General features: G+C 42.4%; 1 protein-coding gene across 15 annotated transcripts in view; it reads left to right on the top strand.

The window, feature by feature from the left end:
• LOC143035894 (uncharacterized) overlaps positions 1 to 21,536 on the top strand; it is a 359,986-nt gene that overhangs the window by 312,531 nt on the left and 25,919 nt on the right. The window contains exon 26 of one of the 15 annotated variants that reach the window (XR_012967338.1): positions 7,464 to 7,479. The exons of 12 other annotated variants lie outside the window; for them this stretch is intronic. Coding sequence is in view for 1 of the 3 variants with exons in the window: in XM_076203079.1 (XP_076059194.1) it covers positions 12,555 to 12,617 (63 nt within the window). In the remaining 2 variants the exon portion in view is untranslated. Of the gene's footprint in view, positions 1 to 7,457; positions 7,480 to 12,554; positions 12,618 to 21,536 lie in introns of all 15 variants that reach the window. 2 more of the 15 variants (XR_012967337.1, XM_076203079.1) reach the window with 2 other exon arrangements.

The following is a 21,536-nucleotide window of genomic DNA, read 5'->3' as shown; positions in this document are numbered from 1 at the left end:
AAAGTTCGAAAGTCCTCAACAAGACGAAGTGTTACTCGAAACCGAAACTGATCGTGTTCAGCGACTCAGCAAAGCCCAGTTCGAAGTTTGGGAGAAAGCGGCGTGTGAGGAAGAACGTAGAGAGTTGGAGTCCGGGGTATCGGAGAAAGGCGCAAAGGTGAAGCGACTTAGCCGATTACATTATGACATGTGGGAAAAGACAGATGAGAGCGAAGTTGGGGAAAAATCAATAGCACCCTGGGCTACAGCTCCAACACTTGGAATGACCGTCAAGTCAGAGATTAACAAGATCGAGGAGGGGGGCGTTAGGAGCTCACCCCCAAGTTCTCGCGGGAACTCACCAATTCGTGAAGTTATGCGATCTAGTTCAGGATTCATTCGGAAGACCGTGGCAGCCTTTGAGGAGACGGCAGGTCCCGGTCAAGCAGAAACTCCTAGCGTGTCCTCTACCCCACTGTCGCGATCCCAATCGGGGATAGCACGAAAGGTAATTGCCATTTTAGAAGAGGGAAAAGGTGAACCCATCACGCCTGAGGTATTCTCTCCTCCTCCTCTCGTACGATCCACCTCTGGTATCGTGCAGAGGAATTTGGCGGCCCTGCAGGGAGGAGGATGTCAAGGAACGCCGGCCTCGCCGAACGAGCCCGAGAGTAGTTTCCTGGAAAAGCGGCGTAGTTTTCACGATCACGCCTCTCATCGCTTCAGCAACCTCGATGAAATAACTGAAACGTGGGAGACTGGAGGAGGAGAAGCTCAATCTGTCAGTCTCAGAACTCCCGCTGAAGCAGTGCAGAGTCGTCCGCGGCCGCAGAGCCTCGCCTTCTACCCCGTGGCGTCACAACCGGAAACCCTAACCACATCCCAGATGCTGCCTTGGGGCAAGGAACCCCCGAAGAAGCAGACTCCTTCCTCGACGTCTTCTGCCACCCCTAGGTCCTATATGCCAGGGCAGTATGAAGCTTCCATGTCTCCTGAGAGGGCAGAGAAAAAACGCCAAGAAATTGCAGCCTTCTTCCAAAGCTCGGGTCTCACAAAAACTTTAGAGTCGGCGGTGGGTGGGCTTTCGACCTCGTCTCGTGTAGCTTTAGAGGAATCATTCGAAGACTTACTTGCCGGTGAAGACGTGAGTGCCATCGACGAGATGTTCTTTGAGGCACTTTTAGAGGATATAGAGTTAACCGATAACGAAATTTCGCCAAAGACCGAGCAGCGTCGTCGAACTCACAGCGAAGGTTCTGCCGATATCACTCCTGACGATGAAATGTCTATGTTTGCGCGCGATGGTAGGATCATGCGGTCTCACACAGTCAAAGACTATTCATCTCTGAAAAAGGAGATGTGCCATGATTACGCGAACGTAGTAGTGGGTGGTGAACCAACTTATAGTGAGTCGGACCCCCACAGTCAGGTCCTCCCCACGACAGTGCAGCAACAGTTTATGAGTCATACTTCAGCGCCAACCATTTACACCATGTCGGCTTCAACTGTAACGTCATCCTCAGTTTCGAGTATGTATCACAGCGGAGTAGCCAGTGAAGCAGATTATGGAGGAGGAGGTATGTGTCTAGATCGGCTAGGTAAGGGAGAAGCATTGGAGCAGCAGCAAGAGCAGCAGCAGCAGCTGTGGCATGACATGAATTCGAATTCGTTTGAGGAGCCCTCCGAACAGTCATCAAAAGGCAAGTGGGTCGTTCGGGAGACACCAGGTATCCGTCGCGGTTTCGCCAACCGAATTTGTACTTTCGATGGTCGAAGTTACGTTGGGGCGAACAATCGAGATGTTCTTCGTGGAGTTCGGGACTCGCCTACTAATGGACGTGGGATCAGTCGAGGGCATCGAGGGCATTCAAACCGTGGCCGAGGTACTGGGATTAATGCGCAAAAGGTAGACAACACATCTTTTGAAGAATGCCCTCCTGTATGGGGTCAAGTAACTAGTCCGCACATTCCCTCAGAGTCTCATACCGTCACAAATCAGGTGGCGCCAATAGACGCTACTTTTATGAGTGAAAACGTTACTAGTCAGCATTCAGAAAGTTATGGTTCCGCGATACTTCACCCTGAACAACCGAAACAGCCTCAACAAGAACACTATTCTAGTGCATATGAACAAAATACACCTGCATCTAGTGGCCAGTCTTTCCCACAACCAGTACAGCAACAAGGACAAGTACCCACATGCACTTATTTTTCCCCAAACCAACATGATTCTCATTCAAATCCTCCTTCCCCTTCTCATCCATTACATCACCTCCAAAGCCCACCATCCCAGAACTTACAAATCAATGTTTCACAGCAATCCCATAACTCAAATCTCCAACACATGCAACCTCAACACCCACAGGTAAATATAACACACCCAGAACATCGAACACAAGCGCAAACATTTCCAACCTCTGAGCCTGAGATGGAGGAGGATTACGAATACAAACAGTCTGTCGTCTGTGAGGATATAGAATCACCTCCTGAGGCACAGCCACCTCTATTTGCCAAGACTTTCGGTGATTCCCATGATTATTCACAGCCACAAACCCCGGTGTTCGCACAATCCTTTCCACGACCGGTGCCTCATTTAGAAGAACCAGAGTCTCCCACAGAATCAGGGTCTCCCCCAGAGTTACAAGAACCTGTATACGCACAACCTTTCTCTCCAATACAATCCTCCAGCATGCCTATGCGATCACCGTCCTTACCTCATGTCTTCTCACATTCACAACCCCCTAGTTTAGGTTCACAAGACATACCTTTCAGATCACCTTCTACTCCTCATATGCCATCACTAAGTCTACAACAATCACATACATATTTACCACGTGTATTGGAAACACACACATCACAAATGCAATCCCAGTACACATCCTCACAGGTCCATTCACAAGACACACGGCAGTTATCACACATGCATGAACCACAAACACAGTCTGCTTCCGTAGATTTACCTTATTCTAGCTTATTACGTACTCAGTCATCACCCCATATAAATCAAGTGAATTCAGAAGCACCTTACATGCAACAGTTACCTGCACAAACGCAACCATCGCTCACATCACATCTCTCACTTCCACATGTATATTCACCATTCAGGCAAGAACCATCTACTCAAACTCCAAATATGCAATTGTCACGTCCTGTGCGTGTACTTCCTGTTACAGTAGAGGCAGATAGTAGTGATTCAGAACGTGAAGACGAAGACACAGATGAAGGAGATCTTGCTGATGAGGAAGATAATGTTACGCTACGAACGTCTCTCGCGACCTACAGTACCTCAAGCACAGTATTGTCTCCTTCTATACCTACAATGTATGGTCCAGTCCGCTCCAAGTCTTTTGGAGGAACAGGTTCTCATTCTCTCTTTTCTCAAGGCCCTGGTGGCTCACCAATTTCCCCTCCTCCTGTATTTAAACCCCAGACTGTATCCAGGTTCTCCATTCTGTCTCCAACTCCGTACCCTCCTGTCACAGCACGAACACAAGTTGAAAGCTCAGTTTCGTCATCTTTTTCTGCTTCACACATCTCGTCAACACTCACAACTATGAACACTTCCTTCCGCGAATCGCAGATGACAGCCCCAGAGATCACTGTTACATCCCCAACTCCACCAGCAACATCGCTGTTAGCATCCCCTGCCTCCCAATTATTTCCAACTCCTTCTTCAGTCACAATGAGTTCAGATACTACAACGGTGTCCAGCTCAGCTTTCACAATTCCCGTTATCGTCGTTGAGGACATCGATAAAGGAAAGCCAAGTGCGGCCAAAGACAACGTACCTCCTGTTCGAAAACGCCCCTCCAAAATGCACCTACTGAGTGTCGAAGACTGCCACAAAATATCCCGAAAGCTCGAGACAAACGTGAAGCTCGTGAGGGAGTTTTTCAAAATGGATGCAAGTTCTGAGACAAATGCTCAGATTGTAAGAGACTTCTTCAACGTCGACACATTAATGACGCGCAGGCAGAAACGACAACAGGAACAACAGAAGAAGGAACGGGAAAGATTACTTTCCCAGGAAGTCAACAGGGCCAAGGAAGCCTTTGGTAAGGTGCCCTCGCCCTTCGATAAGGAGGACGCGGTCGAACCCAGTGAAGAACAGGATGATAACGTTTACTTTAGAGACGAAGAAGAAGATTTATTAATACAGTCAACGTCATCGGACGAGAAGCCCGGTGAAGAGGGTGATAATGATGAGATGCAGGAGGAAAGTTACGAGGAAGACGATGAAAAGGTTGAAGGTCATGGCGCAGATGGGGAAGAGGAAGAAGAAGAAGAAGGCGACTCCGAACTCTCTTCACCACCGTCCACGCCCGAACAAACCAAGGGCATCACAAGCCACCCAAGTGTAACCTTCACCTTCAACATGGGAAGGTCAGAGAAGAACAGACCAGCGGAGGGAAATCCTAGGCAAGAAGAAGAAGAAGTTTGTTGTAGTTTCACTCTTAACAGAGTGTATTCAGACTCTAGCGAGTCGACCCAGAGTGGTACACCCTGCAGTTGTTGCAGCAGCGCCAGCACAACCTCCGACGAAGAAAGCCTATGGGGACTTCGAGGTTATAAAGCAATCGCCATGGAAGCAGGCAAGGGAACAAACAAAATCCAAGAAACAAAAAGCTCTCCGCTCGTGTCTGCCAGTTATGACGTCACAAAATCTCAGCGCCAAGATCAGGGGCAGCAGTATTCACTACATCGAGGCTTCACGTCGCCCACTGGTATTCTCCCACCTCCTGTTAAACCAGTAGACGGAAGGCTTAGCAAAGTAAGATTAGGATTTGATCCTGGAGGAACAAAAGAACGATATGAGAGTATCAGAGAAGAGGAAGCCGAGGAGAGAGCGGGGACAGAAGACGATGAAGAAAAAACAATTACAGAAGACCTGGTGATAGGGCCAAATGGGGCGAAGAAAGAGGAGGACGAGGAAGATGACGTTGAGGAACTCTCTTTCAGTTCTTCATCGTCATCATCATCATCGTCGTCGTCGTCATCGTCCAGTAGTTCTTCTTCTATGTCGTCATCAGAAGGATCACCTTATTCCTCCGCTTCATCCACACCATCATCATCACGTTCAACAACACCTTCCCCACCTCCTTCGCCCACAGATCCTTCGGTATCCTCCGACCTCCACTCCCCGCCAATCCCAAGGGGTCTTTCATCATCATCAGCACCAGCATCTCACATTCCATTAAAATCGAGTTCGACTCCCCATTGTAGTACCAGAACAATGTTGTCATCACAACAGACCCATTCCGCGCTACAACGCCCTCAGCAAACTGCACCATCCTACAAAAAACAAACCCATCAGTCCCAGATAGTGCCGACTGAGCACTACCACCAACCCATCGCACCCGCCTTCCTCCCATTCCACCAACGTCATCATCCCAACGAAACATCTCTGGTCTTCGAGCCTGTTAGCTCTGGGGTGATGTCCGCTGCTACTACACAACTGCTCAACCAGAAGCTGAAGCTACCATATATGGAGCTCAAGTCGAATACGGAATTTCTAGCCTTGAATTCCTTATCACTCTTGCCCGATCTCGTTCAGTCATGTATTACCCCGGACACAGTCACTAAGCTTCCGTCTCTTGAGGTGGGACAAGAGCTTGAAGACTCGTGCAAGCTTGAAGAAGACACCAAGGAGCTGGATGAAGACGAAGAAACTAAAGAAGAGGTTGAAAGTAAGTGCGTGGATAAGAACGAGGAAGACGCTTCAGACTGTACTCTGTCAGACAAAGAAATGCATAATAAAGAAAAGAAAGTGAGGGAGGAAGACAACAGTGAAACCGATGATGAGTCGGATGAAGAAACAGAAGAAGAGGAAGAAGAAGAAGAAGAGGAAGAAGAAGATGAAGAGGAAGAATGTGAAGAGTCTGATGAAGAGAAAGTAGACAGTGACGACAGCTGGAGTGAAGAGCTTCTAGGGAAGATAAGGAAAACCCGAAAATGAGTAATGATGGAAGTACTTACAATATGAAATTGAAAGTGCTAGACCTGATGAAACCACACGACAAAGAGGAGGCATCGTACAGTATAGACTAGATCAGCTACGAAAAACTGAATCAGTCTCAAAAGTCATGAACTCAGTTACGCCCCATGATCAGACAGAACAGATTCATCTGTCTCTGCAACATTTCAATTACTACAAGAAACAAAGTTTATCACCTGGAAACTCAGGTACCGAATTTGTTAAGAAGGACCCAGATGACCGCTTATTATCTTGGTAGCATCACAAGTGTTTCCTGTGATTAGAGAGTGGTGAAGAATAATAGTTATATGCATATTATACGATAGTCAATCTTCACTGTTTGCTGTGATCGAAAAGCAATTTTTTCAATCACAGCTATATTCGTTGTTGTATACATTTTCCCCCACGTCTATTCTTATAACAGATATTGGGGTTATATTATATTTCTTTTCTTTTGTCATATTCGCGGACATGCTCAACTATAGACGTTTAGTTATTTTGTAATGAATTTGGGTTAGTTTCCTCGTTAATTCGATCCTTTGCGGTTCAAATTTGCGCCTCCACGAAGACCCATAGAGAATTATGATGAACTGAAACGAATTTTTTTTTGGGGGGGGATTACATGACTGTTCGTGAGATCCCTGAAACTTGCCTATTCGAATTCATGATCTATTGCTGTTTGCGTCTCAAGATACAGGTTTCACTCTCGAAGACTTAATGCAGGCATAACCGAAGAGCTACAGCTCATAGATCGAATGAAGTCAAGCGTGAGCTTCTGCACAGCAAATGCCATTGATTCAGTCCTCACATCTGTGATCATGATTCTTGTGAATGCTGCATTCACAATGCAGCCGTCACAGACGGATTGACTGCATCTCAGCATAGCAACAGAACAACATAAACAACAAGACTTCTACAATTATAACGCAGATGTCACAGTGACCAAGGACATCGCTGTGACCTTCGTTTAATGGAGATCCATTGCCTGCACTTAGCATAGCAACAGAACAACATAAATAAGACGACTCCTACAACTCGAGGGCCACGGTGACCTGCAGCTGCTGCCTTCTGTGAGCCTAAAATGTTAGCCGCTTATATGCTCCTCCTGTACCAAAGCTATACTAGATAAACTAGAAAATAGTGTATAGAAATGTGAAATAACTCGGGTTGCAAATAATACCACCACGCAAAGTAGTATCCATTCAAGAAACTAAGATTTTCATGATAGTAATGAAATGCAAACCCAGAAACCATTTTTGTTTTTTTTCAAATAGATTTTTCGAGTTTGAAAATAATCAAGCTGGTGGGCATAAAAATAAATATTTCGCACTAATATACGAGAAGTTTTGCTCAGATTGAAAGGTGGAAACATTTTGTTTTTCCTAGAGGCGATTAAAAGTTAATCTAGCTTAGTCTGATCTGCTTCTGTCTTCTCTCTCTCTCTCTCTAATTTGATCACAACGAGCGTCTCATATTTCTCTTTTTTATTCTTTTTTTCTCGAAGAAACAGAACATCAGTAAAGGAGGTAAGACAAGAAATGTAGTCGATATGATAAAGTCGTCGAATATCACGGTTTTATATATATATATATATATATATATATATATATATATAATCACAAACCTGAAGTTGATTACTAATTATGTTTTGAGTGAAATTACTAGTTGCAGTACTCTTTTTACTAAATCCTTTATTCACCATAATAGAAAACATCTGTTAGTGATTTAGACAAAAGTATCAACCTTGTCATTCATACCTTGTCTATGGTTTGACTAATTTCCTAGTGTGTGCGGTGGTTTAGCTAGTTCCTTTCTTCCTTTCTTCCTTCTTTGGTTTGTTGGTAATCGTTATCATGTAGATTGTGCATGGTGCCTGTCACACAAATTAGGGATCCAATTAGACGCGGTTCTGGAGTCTGTCTATCACTGTCAGACACTCCAACATTTCCATGCAAAAATGTATATATATAATCTTCCTTCATGGGTTCTCTTCAATTTCCAAATTTGCTGCAAAAACTAAAACCTACACCAAATCATGTAAAACATTTCATTTCACTTAATGTAAGGCTTATGTAAATATGCTATTAGAAATGAGATTGTTAATTTCCTATGAATAGTTCAAATTACTTCATTTTATTGAAGACTCGAGTTTCATCATTGCCTACAAAAAATAATGATAATATGAAAATTGGTATACATACGTTTAAAAAAATGCGAATTAGGATGTCTGTAAAGTTACCCATGCATGGTGAATTGAAATTAGCATTATCCCTCAAAAAATACCAGCCTTTGCGTGGCTTCTGTATGCATGCACATATGTATGTATTTGTGTGTGTATGTGTGTGCATGTGTGCGTACGTGTGTGTGTGTGTATGTGTGTGTGTGTGTGTGTGTGTGTGTGTGTGTGTGTGTGTGTGTGTGTGTGTGTGTGTGTGTGTGTGTGTGCGCACCTGCTTTTCGTCGTGTGTGGAAGTTCGTATGTTTCTTCGTAAGCTGTTAGTGTATACACATGAAGGCATGTATATGTTTGTGTAAGAATGTTATGTGACGCATGTTTTTGTACAATGTGTGCTAGTGACTGCACACAGGCTTACACATACACATATATACATACACACAGTCATGACCACGGCCTCACACTCATAAACATATGACCACATGTATATGTGCGTGTGTGTATTTATGTGTGTATGTGTATTTATGTATGTGTACGTGCGTATGTGTGCGTGCGTTGGCGTGTATGTGTGTGTATGTGTGTGCGTGTGCGTGTGTGTGTGTTTATGTCTGCGTATGGCTTCCTTTTATAAACACAATACATATGCATACATATGTGCACTTATATGCATGTACAGTATGTAATACGTCATACATCTGTACACGCATTATGATTTTATATACTTCTTACAAGAACCACTAAAACAGTTAATATCTGCATTAATAGTGATTCACTAATCAGTTATTATAACCAGCTTTACTTAATAATTACGGAAGTAGAAAACATACCCTTATCGAGAATGTTCACATTTGCGATAATATTATTGGTGGGTACGGTTAATCTTATTTATTTCTGTATACAGTATATATATGTATTCCTGCGTAAGTCGTAATAGCTTTCATCCAGAGAAGCTTTACAAGGACAATAAAGAAGCCTTAGAAAAGACTAGGAAGGATTTGTCCACCTTAGGTAGATTTCTTTTCGCTTTGTTATCAGTATCGTTGTCTATATACGATGGCTAGTTAGCTGCTACATATATGTGTGTATATATATATATATATATATATATATATATATATATATATATATATATATATATATATATATATATTAATAGTATATATGAGTAGGAGGTTTTCTCTTATACATACTTCATTGAAAGTGATGGCTAATTGTCCATTTATTTTCTTTAATGTATTTTCCATACATCCTACTATGGACTTGTGTTCCTTTGAAAGGAGGTTTATGACTTCACTCTAGGTGGTCATCTTTGCTATATCGCGATATATCAAAGATGACCACCTATGGTGAAGTCCTAAGCCTCTTCTCAAAGGAACATAGTCCATAGTAAGACATATGGAAAATATTTTTAAGAACATAAATGCACAATAAGCCATCACTTTCAATGGAGTATGTATAAGAGAGAATCTGCCCATATATACTTGATATATATATATATATATATATATATATATATATATATATATATATATATATATATATATATATATATATATATACATAGCTCAACACTTCGTCTTTGTAAAGCTGTGGGCGAAGATAATCATAGTTTTGATTTCTTGAGTTTTGACAAAGGTCATCACGCTTAGCCACCTCATTTTGCTGGGAATAAAGTGTTAAAAAATAATAAAAAATCATCAGTAATTGTATCATTTACTAAACAGCGAATTTTTTATGCGTAGTAGGAAGGCTGTAATGGAGAAAACAAAATCACAATGCCATATTTTGCAAACTGTCAGAAATAAGCGAACAGGTTGAAGACATCTTGCATACCATCAATGCCTTAGCAGCAGGAAACCAAGAGTTGAAAGAGGTGACGCGTGTCGCTAGATCAGATACAATGTCCTTGTCACAGGTATCGACATCAGTCGCCAACTAGGCCACCACGGCCTGTTGGCTCATCTCCTTAGTGTCAGATCGAAGAGCGGAGCAATATGTTTGTACGAAAGTTACATCGTAGGCGGAGTCAAATGAGAGGCTGAAAACTAGATCTCACGATGATGACATCTATATATATATATGTATATATATATATATATATATATATATATATATATATATATATATACATATATATATATATATATATATATATATATATATATATATATATATATATATATATATATATATATACATATATATATACAAAGGATTACAAAGATTACAAAGGGGGAGCATGCCGACAGGAGACCTTTTGGTCCATAACTAGGTCGGGTGCGAAAAAAATCATAATAATAGAAAATAAAAATCATAATGATATAAATAATAATAAAATAAATAATTGCATATGTATAGTTAAATGATAAACAAACAGGTAAATAGTAAATAATGATAAATTGATAGATAACTAATATTAGAGTGAGATTTGACAGACACTGATTAAAAATTTTTAACAACTTGTCCTTAAATACGTTTAATAGTTTTAATTGATTAAAGGGGGAAAATGAAGATAATACCAACCAAAACAACTTTGTGCATTTGGTCGGATACTCGATGTCACTGAACTAATCGTGTTTGCGGAATTCACAAGGACTAAATTTTTTAGTACAATGAAAATCATCATATAAAACCGAATCGTTACTAAAAATACATAGATAATGAATGTTAGATGACGTGACTATTAGTTAATAATATTATCATCTTTGCTATCAGAGTTTATGGATAAATCATATGTTGAAACAATGACTACAATTTGAAGCATCGTGATTTGCCGGAATATTACATAATATTTCTCCATGAGAATAATTTTATATAATTAGTATTTTTGGTATTGCACAAGACCAAGTAACTAGTACATTCTATGATCTAGAGAATTCTCTCTCAAGCTAGCTCTTCTTCAGCGTTTGTGTACAAATTGTATTCTAGATTTTTCTCATAAAAAGATACGAATCTAGATTGTCTTCTAGGATTTTATGACTTAAAGTTTCATTACTGAAATATTATATTTCTCGATGCAGGTTTGGGGGCTATTTTTTCATGACAGTCCTGATTGTAATTTTAACTTTACATAGTTATACTATGAAAGAAAATGTGGTATAAGTGCGCATTATTTTTCAATTACAGCTAATTAACGGATACCCATTTTTATTTTTTCTTCCTGCTATTGTTTTTTCTCCAGTTTTTTAAATGATAACAGATACACTTAACATAATTAACTCATTTCCAACCCGTAAATGTCCTAATTGATGATTGTGCATAGTTCATGGATGAGTATGTGTTTATGTAAACATATGTAACAGATATATTCATTTGTTATTTTTCTTTCAATGACCTGTTGTGTCAAGTTTGAGAGAGAGAGCAGACGCGATGGGAAAACGTTTAAGAAAGGGGAGACCTTAAAATAATATATATATATTTTCTTTCTTTATATTCCATTAGAGGACCTATTCTGTTTGACAGGAAAACTGTAAGCCACCCACATGCAGATACCAAAATGCTTTTGCGTTGGTGTTTTTCTTGCGTTTTGCGTTTTTTTTTTCTCTCCCACGGTCACTATGCGGGTTCAGAACTGGACAACCCCGGCGATATTTTCCATCCGTTTTGCGCTTTATCGTCAGATCAAAGAACGAAACTGGAAAGTAGGCAATGACGAGAACTGGAAGCTTCAACGCTCTTGACTTTCTGAGAAAAGGGGAACTGGCAGATGATACGTCAAATGTTTCTTCTTGTTATGACCTGACCAGATCTTCACAATTAACTGTACATACTTGTAATATACCTGTAACATAACTCATACCTGTAACATACTTTGTGTTACTCATATCTGCCGTCTTCTTACTGCCACTGTGTCACTGCAAATGGCTTTGTACCTTGCTCTTGAGTCTTTACTCTGTCCTTTAAGTATGGCCTCATCATCTCCTCTTTTCCCATGTGAACGGGCTTAAAGCTTCTTCAAGTCCTCACATTTTCTCTTTCTTTCTCTTTATCTCTCAGTACAGTACTTATTCCTTTCTCTACGTTAATTCTAAATATTCTCTCTACTACTGTTTTGCCATGACTTTACCTGTTCACTTTTTTATATATTACTATTATTGTATTCTTATTTCTTATACCTCTTCTCTAAGGACATATATTTCCTTCATCACAAATTCTTCCAACCTTAATCCCTTATAAATTCATTCTATCTCCTTTATCTTGATATTATCTTCTTCGTTTTCCTTTCCGTTTTCTTTATTACATTCCCTTTTTCTCTGTTATTGCTTCTAAACTGTTTTCTTACATATTCATTTCTTCTACCACGAATTGTTTTCTTTCGCATACTGCATACCCTGCCCGACTCCTTCCTATTCTGTTTTTCCTGTTACCCTCCCACCACCCAAAGTCCCAATCCTGTAGTGGCGTGTGTCTGGTTCTGTGTTGTAGATGCCGCGATTGTAAGAGATTGGCTGACACAGAACTTCCCCGATCAGATCAGTAAAGACAAGGGTAAGTACATTTCGACGTCTAGACTACCCCAACTGTGTGGCACGGCCGTTACAAGAACAATATGCGTTTATAGCCTGGTGTGTCATCGTAGAAAAAAAAAAATCTTGACGTTGTTGTTTGTACTCGAAGTCGGGTATATGCATGGTGTGGCGACGGGGTCTTGGTAGAATTAATGTGTGTGTGTGTGTTTGGTTCTTCCAAGGACGGTGTTAGGTGTAAACACGTCTTTGGTGAAGACTAGGATTTGCATGTGAATTTGTTTTGTGTTAAGTTTATTTATAAGATGGAGTGTTTCTCTTGATTTGGCATGCATTGGTGTAATATTTTGCCTAAACTGGCTTGGAACTCTTTGACATTTCTTTTTGCTTTGTCATCAAGCTTTCTCATAAACAGGTTGTATTCCTTATGCAGAAACAAACAGGTCATACTATTTTACAAAACAATAAAGTGGACGTAGATATACGGTGAGGTGAATATGCGTTGGCTTTATGAGACTGATATATTTATCTACATTTATTTTTGTCCTCTATTTCTCTCTTTCTCTCTCTCTCTCTCTCTCTCTCTCTCTATCTATCTATCTGTCTCTCTCTCTCTCTCTCTCTCTCTCTCTCTCTCTCTCTCTCTCTCTCTCTCTCTCTCTCTCTCTCTCTCTCTCTCTCTCTCTCTCTCTCTCTGTTACTCTTCCATTATTTTTCCCTGTCTTATCAAGATGAGGTATACCTGCATAACTAGATTGGGGTCACAGTTGGCCTCCCACATAACCCAGACAACATTAACTTGATGACGTCATCTCGCCGACGAATCGACAGTTCCGGGCGCGGGTCTTGGGCGCGTCTCGACGAGTCATCGCGGAAACCCGGCGACCTGATTTCGTGAACGTCCCAGGTCGGCCGACCTCGAAGCTGCTGCTTGCGGCCCGACTAATGAAACGTCATGTTGTTAATATGTAATCATCTGTCTTGTCCTGGTTGGGGTTTGTGAATGAGGACTTTGGCAGTGACAAGTTAGTTAAGATGTGAGTTCGGGAGGGGGACGGGTGAACTTCGAGCATGTCAAAGATAGTGTTGTGACATGATTATGTCGATTCGTTTGTTTGTTTTTTCATTCTCTTTCTTTTCGTAAGAGATAACATGCCATTAGTGTCTCTCAACCATGAGCCTCGGAGAGCATACGAGAGAGAAAACCCTTGAAAAAAAAAAGCACGAGAAAAAAAAATGAGGTGTTGTTTAACTAAACGTTCAATCTGGGCTTTCCTTCCCTTGTGTATACATTGTTTTATCCACACACGCGTGGCGCGTTGGTTTCAATCTCTTCCCGGAATCCCCTCGAGCCGGGCTCAGTCCTCAACAGCTACCAGTGACTGCCACATACCCTGGCTTGCCGGGTACGTATGGGAAAGATGGAGGCTTCAGCTTAAACACAACACTCACCAGTGTAACCTGACCTTTTCGTCGCGATTATAATTGATCGTTTTTATATAGAGTGCCGATTTTAATCAGCTGATGAAGACCCCATTTCCCCTTTTACTGTTTATGTTTGATAGAGAACACAACTGAGTTTCTTGAAACAAGATGAAGGTCTAGTAAGAAGAGTCTACGATCGGAAACTGTAATGTTATAACACATTAGTAAATGTACACTTTAAATTTACTATCGGAGAAATAATACGAGAAGTTGAGGAGATCCGTATATTTCGACTACCACCTGTAGTGCTCTTCAGCAGAACCTGAAGAGGACTACAGATAGTAGTCGAAATATACGGACATCCTGTACTTCTGAAATTATATTTCCGATAGTGGGTTTAAAGTGTACGAGACTCTACGATCTTTTGCGTTCCCTCTACCCCTAAGTAGCCTTGGCTGGTAATTGAATACGTCTCTGCATCAAGGGCCAGGTGCGGAAAGAAGCGGCTCGAGGGGAGCCTCTCGAGGAGGACGTAAGTGAGAAATGAAGAAGGAGGAGGAAGAGGAAGAAGGATGTGGTGAGGTTGGGTGGATGGAGGTGACTGAAGAGGGGAAACCCAGAAATAATAGTTATCAAAAATGGAATCGCGTTATGGGAATAAAGAGGAGGAAGGGGAAGAGGAAGAGGAAAAGGAGGAAGAGGAAGAGAAGGAAGAGGAAGGGGAAGAAGAGGAAGAGGGAGAGAAAGAGGAGGAAGAGGAAGAGGAGGAAGAGAAAGAGGGGAAGAGGAAGAGGAAGAGGAGGAAGAGAAAGAGGGGGAAGAGGAAGAGGAGGAAGAGGAAGAGGACAAGGAAATAGGGCAGAGGCAGGTGTGTCAAGAGACAGAAAAGGTGGAGTTAGGTTGTCAGGTGCAGAGGAGACGAAGGTGGGTGGGTTTGCTTCTGATGCGGAAAAGAGGTTACAGGAGGTCTGATCCGAGCGTCTATAAACGGAGGTTTATGACCGGATAAACACTCGATGTCCAGACACACCAACGTAACGTTGCCCTGGTTTAAACATCATCAGGTGTTTTGTAAATTCTCTTTAGGCTAATTAGAGACGATTTAATTCAGATAAAGGATGAACTCGCGACAACACGCGGGATTTATCGACCATGATTTTATGTCTTCCCTTGTACGCTCCTCAGCTGAATTAAATCGTCTGGACTTGAATGGAACTAAAGTCATTGAAGTAGATCACTGTGTAGCAAAGGCTGGAGATGGGAACGAGGAAAATGTTTGCTTCAAGAAGATAGAACGCACTGTATATATATATATATATATATATATATATATATATATATCATATATATATATATATATATGTATATATATATATATGTATATATATATATAATGATGATGATGATGATGATATGGTTTAACGTCACAAACTGCCCTCTATTAGGAGGTTAGGACGATGTCCCTTACTGAGGACTTCGTAGCGTGGGATTAAATGAACTATGTCCTTGGTCCAACTTCGTCGGTGGCAGGGTTCGAACCACTATCCCCTCGACCATCGCCGCAAGTAACGACACCCTAACCCGCTCGGGACACCGGACTATTTTATTCAGTTAAAAGACGGCTTCTGTACTGAAAAGGTCTTTGATTTCTCTATCGATTTTTTTTTTTTGTTTTTTTTCACCCAAGATAGAGGTCGATTCTTTAAGAAAATTAATTCCCATAGAAAAATCATCCTGGGTAGGGACGTAAAAACAGAAGGAATAAAAAGACCCAAAATAGATGTGGATTCTTTAAGAAAATTAGTTCCCAAAGAAAAGTCATCCTGGTTAGGGAAGTAAAAAAAAAATAATAATAAATAAAAAATAAAAAATAAAAAAAATAAAAAAAAATAGACAAAAGGAATAAAATTACAGGAAACGAAGACAGTACTGGGAAGGTCACCAAGAGGGCGCCAAAGAACACGTACGATCTGTCGCCAGCGTCGCCATCGCCATCGTCGTCGTCTTTGTCTTCGACGTCGCTGTCGCCGAAAAAAGAGATCTTAGATCAAGGGTGGTCGTCGTCGTTCCTGCGGTTTTTGCTCAGACTTTTTTGGTAGTCCACCACACTCTTTATACCCTACGCTTCCTCAGACTCTTACTCAGAGTCCTGATCTGCCTTTTACCACCTCAGACTCTTACTCAGAGGCCTAATCTGCCTTTTGCCTCCTCAGACTCTTACTCAGAGGCCTGCTCTGCCTTTTGCCTCCTCAGACTCTTACTCAGAGGCCTGCTCTGCCTTTTGCCTCCTCAGACTCTTACTCAGAGGCCTGCTCTGCCTTTTACCTCCTCAGACTTTTACTCAGAGGCCTGCTATACCTTTTGCCTTCTCAGACTCTTACTCAGAGCCCTGCTCTGCCTTTTGCTTCCTCAGACTGTTATTCAGAGATCTAATCTGCCTTTTGCCTCCTCAGACTCTTACTCAGAGTCCTGATCTGCCTTTTACCACCTCAGACTCTTACTCAGAGGCCTAATCTGCCTTTTGCCTCCTCAGACTCTTACTCAGAGTCCTGTTCTGCCTTTTGCCTCCTCAGACTCTTACTCAGAGGCCTGCTCTGCCTTTTACCACCTCAGACTCTTACTCAGAGGCCTGCTCTCCCTTTTGCCTCCTCAGACTTTTACTCAGATTTCTGCTATACCTTTTGCCTTCTCAGACTCTTACTCAGAGGCCTGCTCTCCCTTTTGCCTCCTCAGACTCTTACTCAGAGGCCTTCTCTCCCTTTTGCCTCCTCAGACTCTCACTCAGAGGCCTGCTCTGCCTTTTACCTCCTCAGACTCTTACTCAGAGTCCTGTTCTGCCTTTTGCCTCCTCAGACTCTTACTCAGAGGCCTGCTCTGCCTTTTACCACCTCAGACTCTTACTCAGAGTCCTGTTCTGCCTTTTGCCTCCTCAGACTCTTACTCAGAGGCCTGCTCTGCCTTTTGCCTCCTCAGACTCTTACTCAGAGGCCTAATCTGCCCTCGGCCTCGTCCTTCTGTTCCTCCTCTGCCTCATCTGCTTCCTCCTTCTTCTTCTTTTCTTTCCCTTACTTCGCTCTTCCTCTTCCTTCTCTTCTCCCTCTCACTCCATATCCTCCTCTTTCTCCTCCTCATCTTACTTCCCATACTCCATTTACCCATCCTCCTCTTCATCTTCTTCCTCCTCTTCCTCCTCTTCCTCAAGTGCCTGGCGTTACTCCATACCCTTTCCTCCCCTTCCTGCTCTTTCTACTCTTCCTCCTCTACCTCCTCTTACTCCTCTTCCTCCTCTTCCTGGCGTTACTCCATACCTTTTCTCCTCTTCCTCCTTTTCGTGATTCTTTTCCTATTCCTTTACTTTATCTACCTGCTTCACCTCTCCTTTCATCACTTCCTCTTCCTCATCTTCTTCTTCTTCTTCTTGCTCTTTTTCCTCCTCTCCCTCCTCATCTTTTGTTTTTCTTTATCATTTCGTTTTCCTCATCCTCTTTTCCTTCTGTTTTTTTTTTTTTGCCCTTCCTGTCCCTCTCTCTTCTTCCTCCTATTCCTCTTCTTCCTCTTACTCCTCTTCTTCCTCTTACTCCTCTTTTTTCTGTTTTTCCTCTTTCCTTTCCTTTCCTGCCGCAAGTTTTTTTTTTCTCTTCCTCTTCTTCTCCACGTCCGTTTTCCCTGTATTCTCCTCTTCTTCCTCCTCTTCTTTCTCCTTTTCTTCCCTTCCCTTCCTTAACCCATTTTTCCTTCTCCTCCTCTTCCTCGTCCTCCTCCTCCTCCTATTCTTTCTCCTCCTCCTCCTCCTCCTCCTCCTCCTCCTCCTCCTGCTCTTCCTCTTCTTTTTCTTCCTCATTCTCATCCTCCTCCTCCTCCTCCTCTTCCTCTTCCTCCTCCTCCTCTTTTTTTCTCCCTTCTCCTCCCCTTCCTTGTTACCTTTCACCTTTTATAGACAACATTTCCCTATAGTCGTTTGCATGCCTTTCACCTCCTCCTCCTCCTTTCCTTCCACCCTGATTTTAAATCCTCCCCGTTTCATCTCTTTTCTCTTTAACGCTGTTCCTCTCTCCTAACGCTGTTCCTCTCTCCTCACGCTGTTCCTCTCTTCTCACGCTGTTCCTCTCTTCTCACGCTCTTCCTCTCTTCTCACGCTGTTCCTCTCTCCTCACGCTGTTCCCCTCTTCTCACGCTGTTCCTCTCTTCTCACGCTGTTCCTCTCTTCTCACGCTGTTCCTCTCTTCTCACGCTGTTCCTCTCTCCTCACGCTGTTCCTCTCTCCTCACGCTGTTCCTCTCTCCTCATTTCTTTCCCTATGGCCCCGACAATGTCCCTGTGTCCTTCTCTCTCTGATCTTGTATCTGTTTTCTGCCCCGAAACGATTAGGCCCATCTGATACCCTTGGGCAAGGACGAAAGAAGAGCCGCCTCTTCCTCCTCTTGAGAGTTCTCTCTTCTCTCTTCTCTCTATGAAGTGCCTGTCTGACTCCAAAGAACCCTCTCACTCCAATCTTACCCCAAAGCTCTTCAAGATGACCATGAGAACGCTGGTTTTGTTTCATTCTTCCACTTCAGCATCCATGTCCTTCGCTGGCTGACTGAACCTTCATTGTTCTTTTTTTTTTTTTTTTTTTTTTTTTTTTTGAGGGAGGTTGGGTCTTGGAATTTTGAGTTTCTGTTGTTGCTTTTATTTTTTGAGTAGAATTGTGATTTTTTTTAGTAGGATTTTGAGTGTTTTTTGAGGGAGATGGGGTCTTGGAATTTTGAGTTTTTGTTGTTGCTTTTATTTTTTTGAAAAGAATTTTTATTTTTTTGTATAATTTTGATTTTTTTTTTTTTTAGGGACGGGGGGCGGGTGTTTTTAGTCAGTTGAGGAAATTTCTTGCCAAATTCGCTAATGCGAGATCTGGCCAGAGTCCATCTTCCTCATCAAGAGTCCACGATGTCCATTACGATCTAAAGAAAAACATTGTATTGATTAGGTTTTTCTGCTTCATCTCCCGTGAATGTATATATAGAGGTGCACACGCGTACACACACGTACACACACGTACATATACATACACGTACACACACTACACATACACATGTACGCACACGTACACATACACACGTACACACACTACACATACACACATACACATACACATACACACATGTACACGTACACACGTACACACACACACACACACAAACGTACATGTACGCACACACGTACATACTTCCACACGAACCACATCTGCTTGGCACCACGACGGGAGTTCCGAGAAGGGGGTGTCGAGGCGCCATATGCGACAACTGGGATGGAGGTGGGCCAAGAGGGACCACTACATACCCAGGGGGCAGTGCCAGGGGCTCTGGGCGGCAGACTGTGTTGCCGCCGCCACCGAAGGGTAAAAGAGTCTTAGCAGAGTTGGGGGAACGGACGTGATGTCTGATGGGTGGTTGGGGTTATAATAGTGATAGTAGTAGTAGCAGTAGTAGTAGTAGTAGTAGTAGTAGTAGTAGTAGTAGTAGTAGTAGTAGTAGTAGTAGTAGAAGTAAAAGTAGTAGTGGTAAAAGTAGTAATAGTAGTAATAATAGTAGTAGTAGACTAGTAGTAGGCTATTAGTAGTAGTAATAGTAATAGTCGTAGTAGTAGTAGCAGTAATAGTAGTAGTAGACTAGTAGTAGTAGTAGTAGTAGTAGTAAGCTATTAGTAGTAGACTAGTAGTAGTAGTAGACTAATAGTAGTAGTTGACTAGTAATAGTAGTAGTAGTAATACACTAAGAGTAGATTATTTTTTGTAGTAGTAGACTAGCATCAGTAGTAGACTAGTAGTAGTGGAAGTAGAAGACTAGTAGTATTAGGAAGAGGAGGAGGAGGAGGAAGAGGAGGGGTGGTTAGTGATAGGATACTGAAATATTCCCATGGCGAGTTACGGGTTTGTTTATCTATGTTGATCCAGATCAAAAGGGAATTGAGGTCACCGAATTTAGATCTACATACTTATATGTATATGTAGCGCATCTACGTACACACACACACACACACACACACACACACACACACACACACACACACACACACACACACACACCACGAGCGTAGCTCCCCTTCCCGTAAAATACAACTAGGTAAACACACACACACACACACACACACACACACACACACACACACACACACACACACACACACACACACACACACACACACACACACACACACACACACATGCGCGCGTGCGCACACACGACTCGACACCGCAGTGGTAGCGTTCGCAACCGCTACTAAAGCGGTCCAGAGTTCGAATCCCGCCCAGGGCTCTGCGAGTCGTTACTCCAATTCTCGTGGGCGGGGAGTTGGGTGTGTCTGTGTGTGTACATGCAAGGTCACAGTATTACCCATAGATCGGTCATATATAAGCACTGAGCTCTCATCCAGGAGGGAAATAGCTGTGGATCACGAGTCCAACACGTGATCCAAGACCATGGCGAAAGGTCACGGAAGAGAAAGTTTACCAACGATGATTACAGGAGTACAGAGTAGCGCAAAAGTTGTTCCTTGTCACCCACTCCCGTCTGGGGCAGCCGCTGAACGACATACTCGTACAAGTGTGCGATAAACATACGTGAACCACAACGCTGCAAAGAAGGCAAGGAAATGCTGAAGACTCAAAGAGATTGCAGCTTTTGCTTTCAGCACGTGTGCAGGAATGTGCGTGAGTGATTCACCATGGTCTTGGATCACGTGTTGGACTCGTGTATCGACAGCTATTTTCCCTCCCCGAAGAGAGCTCAAAGCTCATATATGACCGATCTATGGGTAATGTTGTGACCTTACACGCACACACACACCCAACTCCCCGGCCACGAGAGTTGGAGTAACGACCCGCAGCACAGCGATACTGAAATAATTTCAGTTCTGGGCGGGATTCGAACCTGGACCCCCGTAGTGGCTGGCGGGAACTATACCAACTACGCCACGAGTCGTGTGTGTGTGTGTGTGTGTGTGTGTGTGTGTGTGTGTGTGTGTGTGTGTGTGTGTGTGTGTGTGTGTGTGTGTGTGTGTTTATAGTTGGTACCTAGAGACCTCTAGTAATCTTCCCTCAAGAACATTTGTTGTGACGGACCTGAAGTTTAGGAGCTAAAGGGAGGGAAGGAGAGGGAAGGGAGGGAAAGGGAAATTAGGGAGGGATAAAGTGGAGAGTAGGGAGAAGTGGAAGGATTCAACACAGAAGTGGAGGGGTTCAACACCCTAAGAAAAATTCTGGTACGCCCAAAATTCTTGTAACGGAACATTTAGATACGGTGGGTTGGACATCTAAAGCATACCAATTATCAACAAACACAGCATTAATGCAATATTATTCAGGGTGATGAAAATGCAAAAGAAATAATTAGAATTTAAAATTATCACCTAAAAGTGAGATATTGTCTTTTAAAATTGAAGCGGTATTTCCTTTTATACTGTAGAAGAAAGTAAACTATTCAAAACGTACCTGTGAAAAAGAATGTATGTACATTATATATATATATATACATATATATAA

This window comes from Oratosquilla oratoria, chromosome 19 (assembly GCF_046742065.1).
Source record: "Oratosquilla oratoria isolate Oo_2021 chromosome 19, ASM4674206v1, whole genome shotgun sequence".
NCBI lineage: Eukaryota > Metazoa > Arthropoda > Malacostraca > Stomatopoda > Squillidae > Oratosquilla > Oratosquilla oratoria.
Note: the sequence above shows the minus strand (reverse complement) of the source record. Positions and strands in the feature narration are given on the sequence as shown.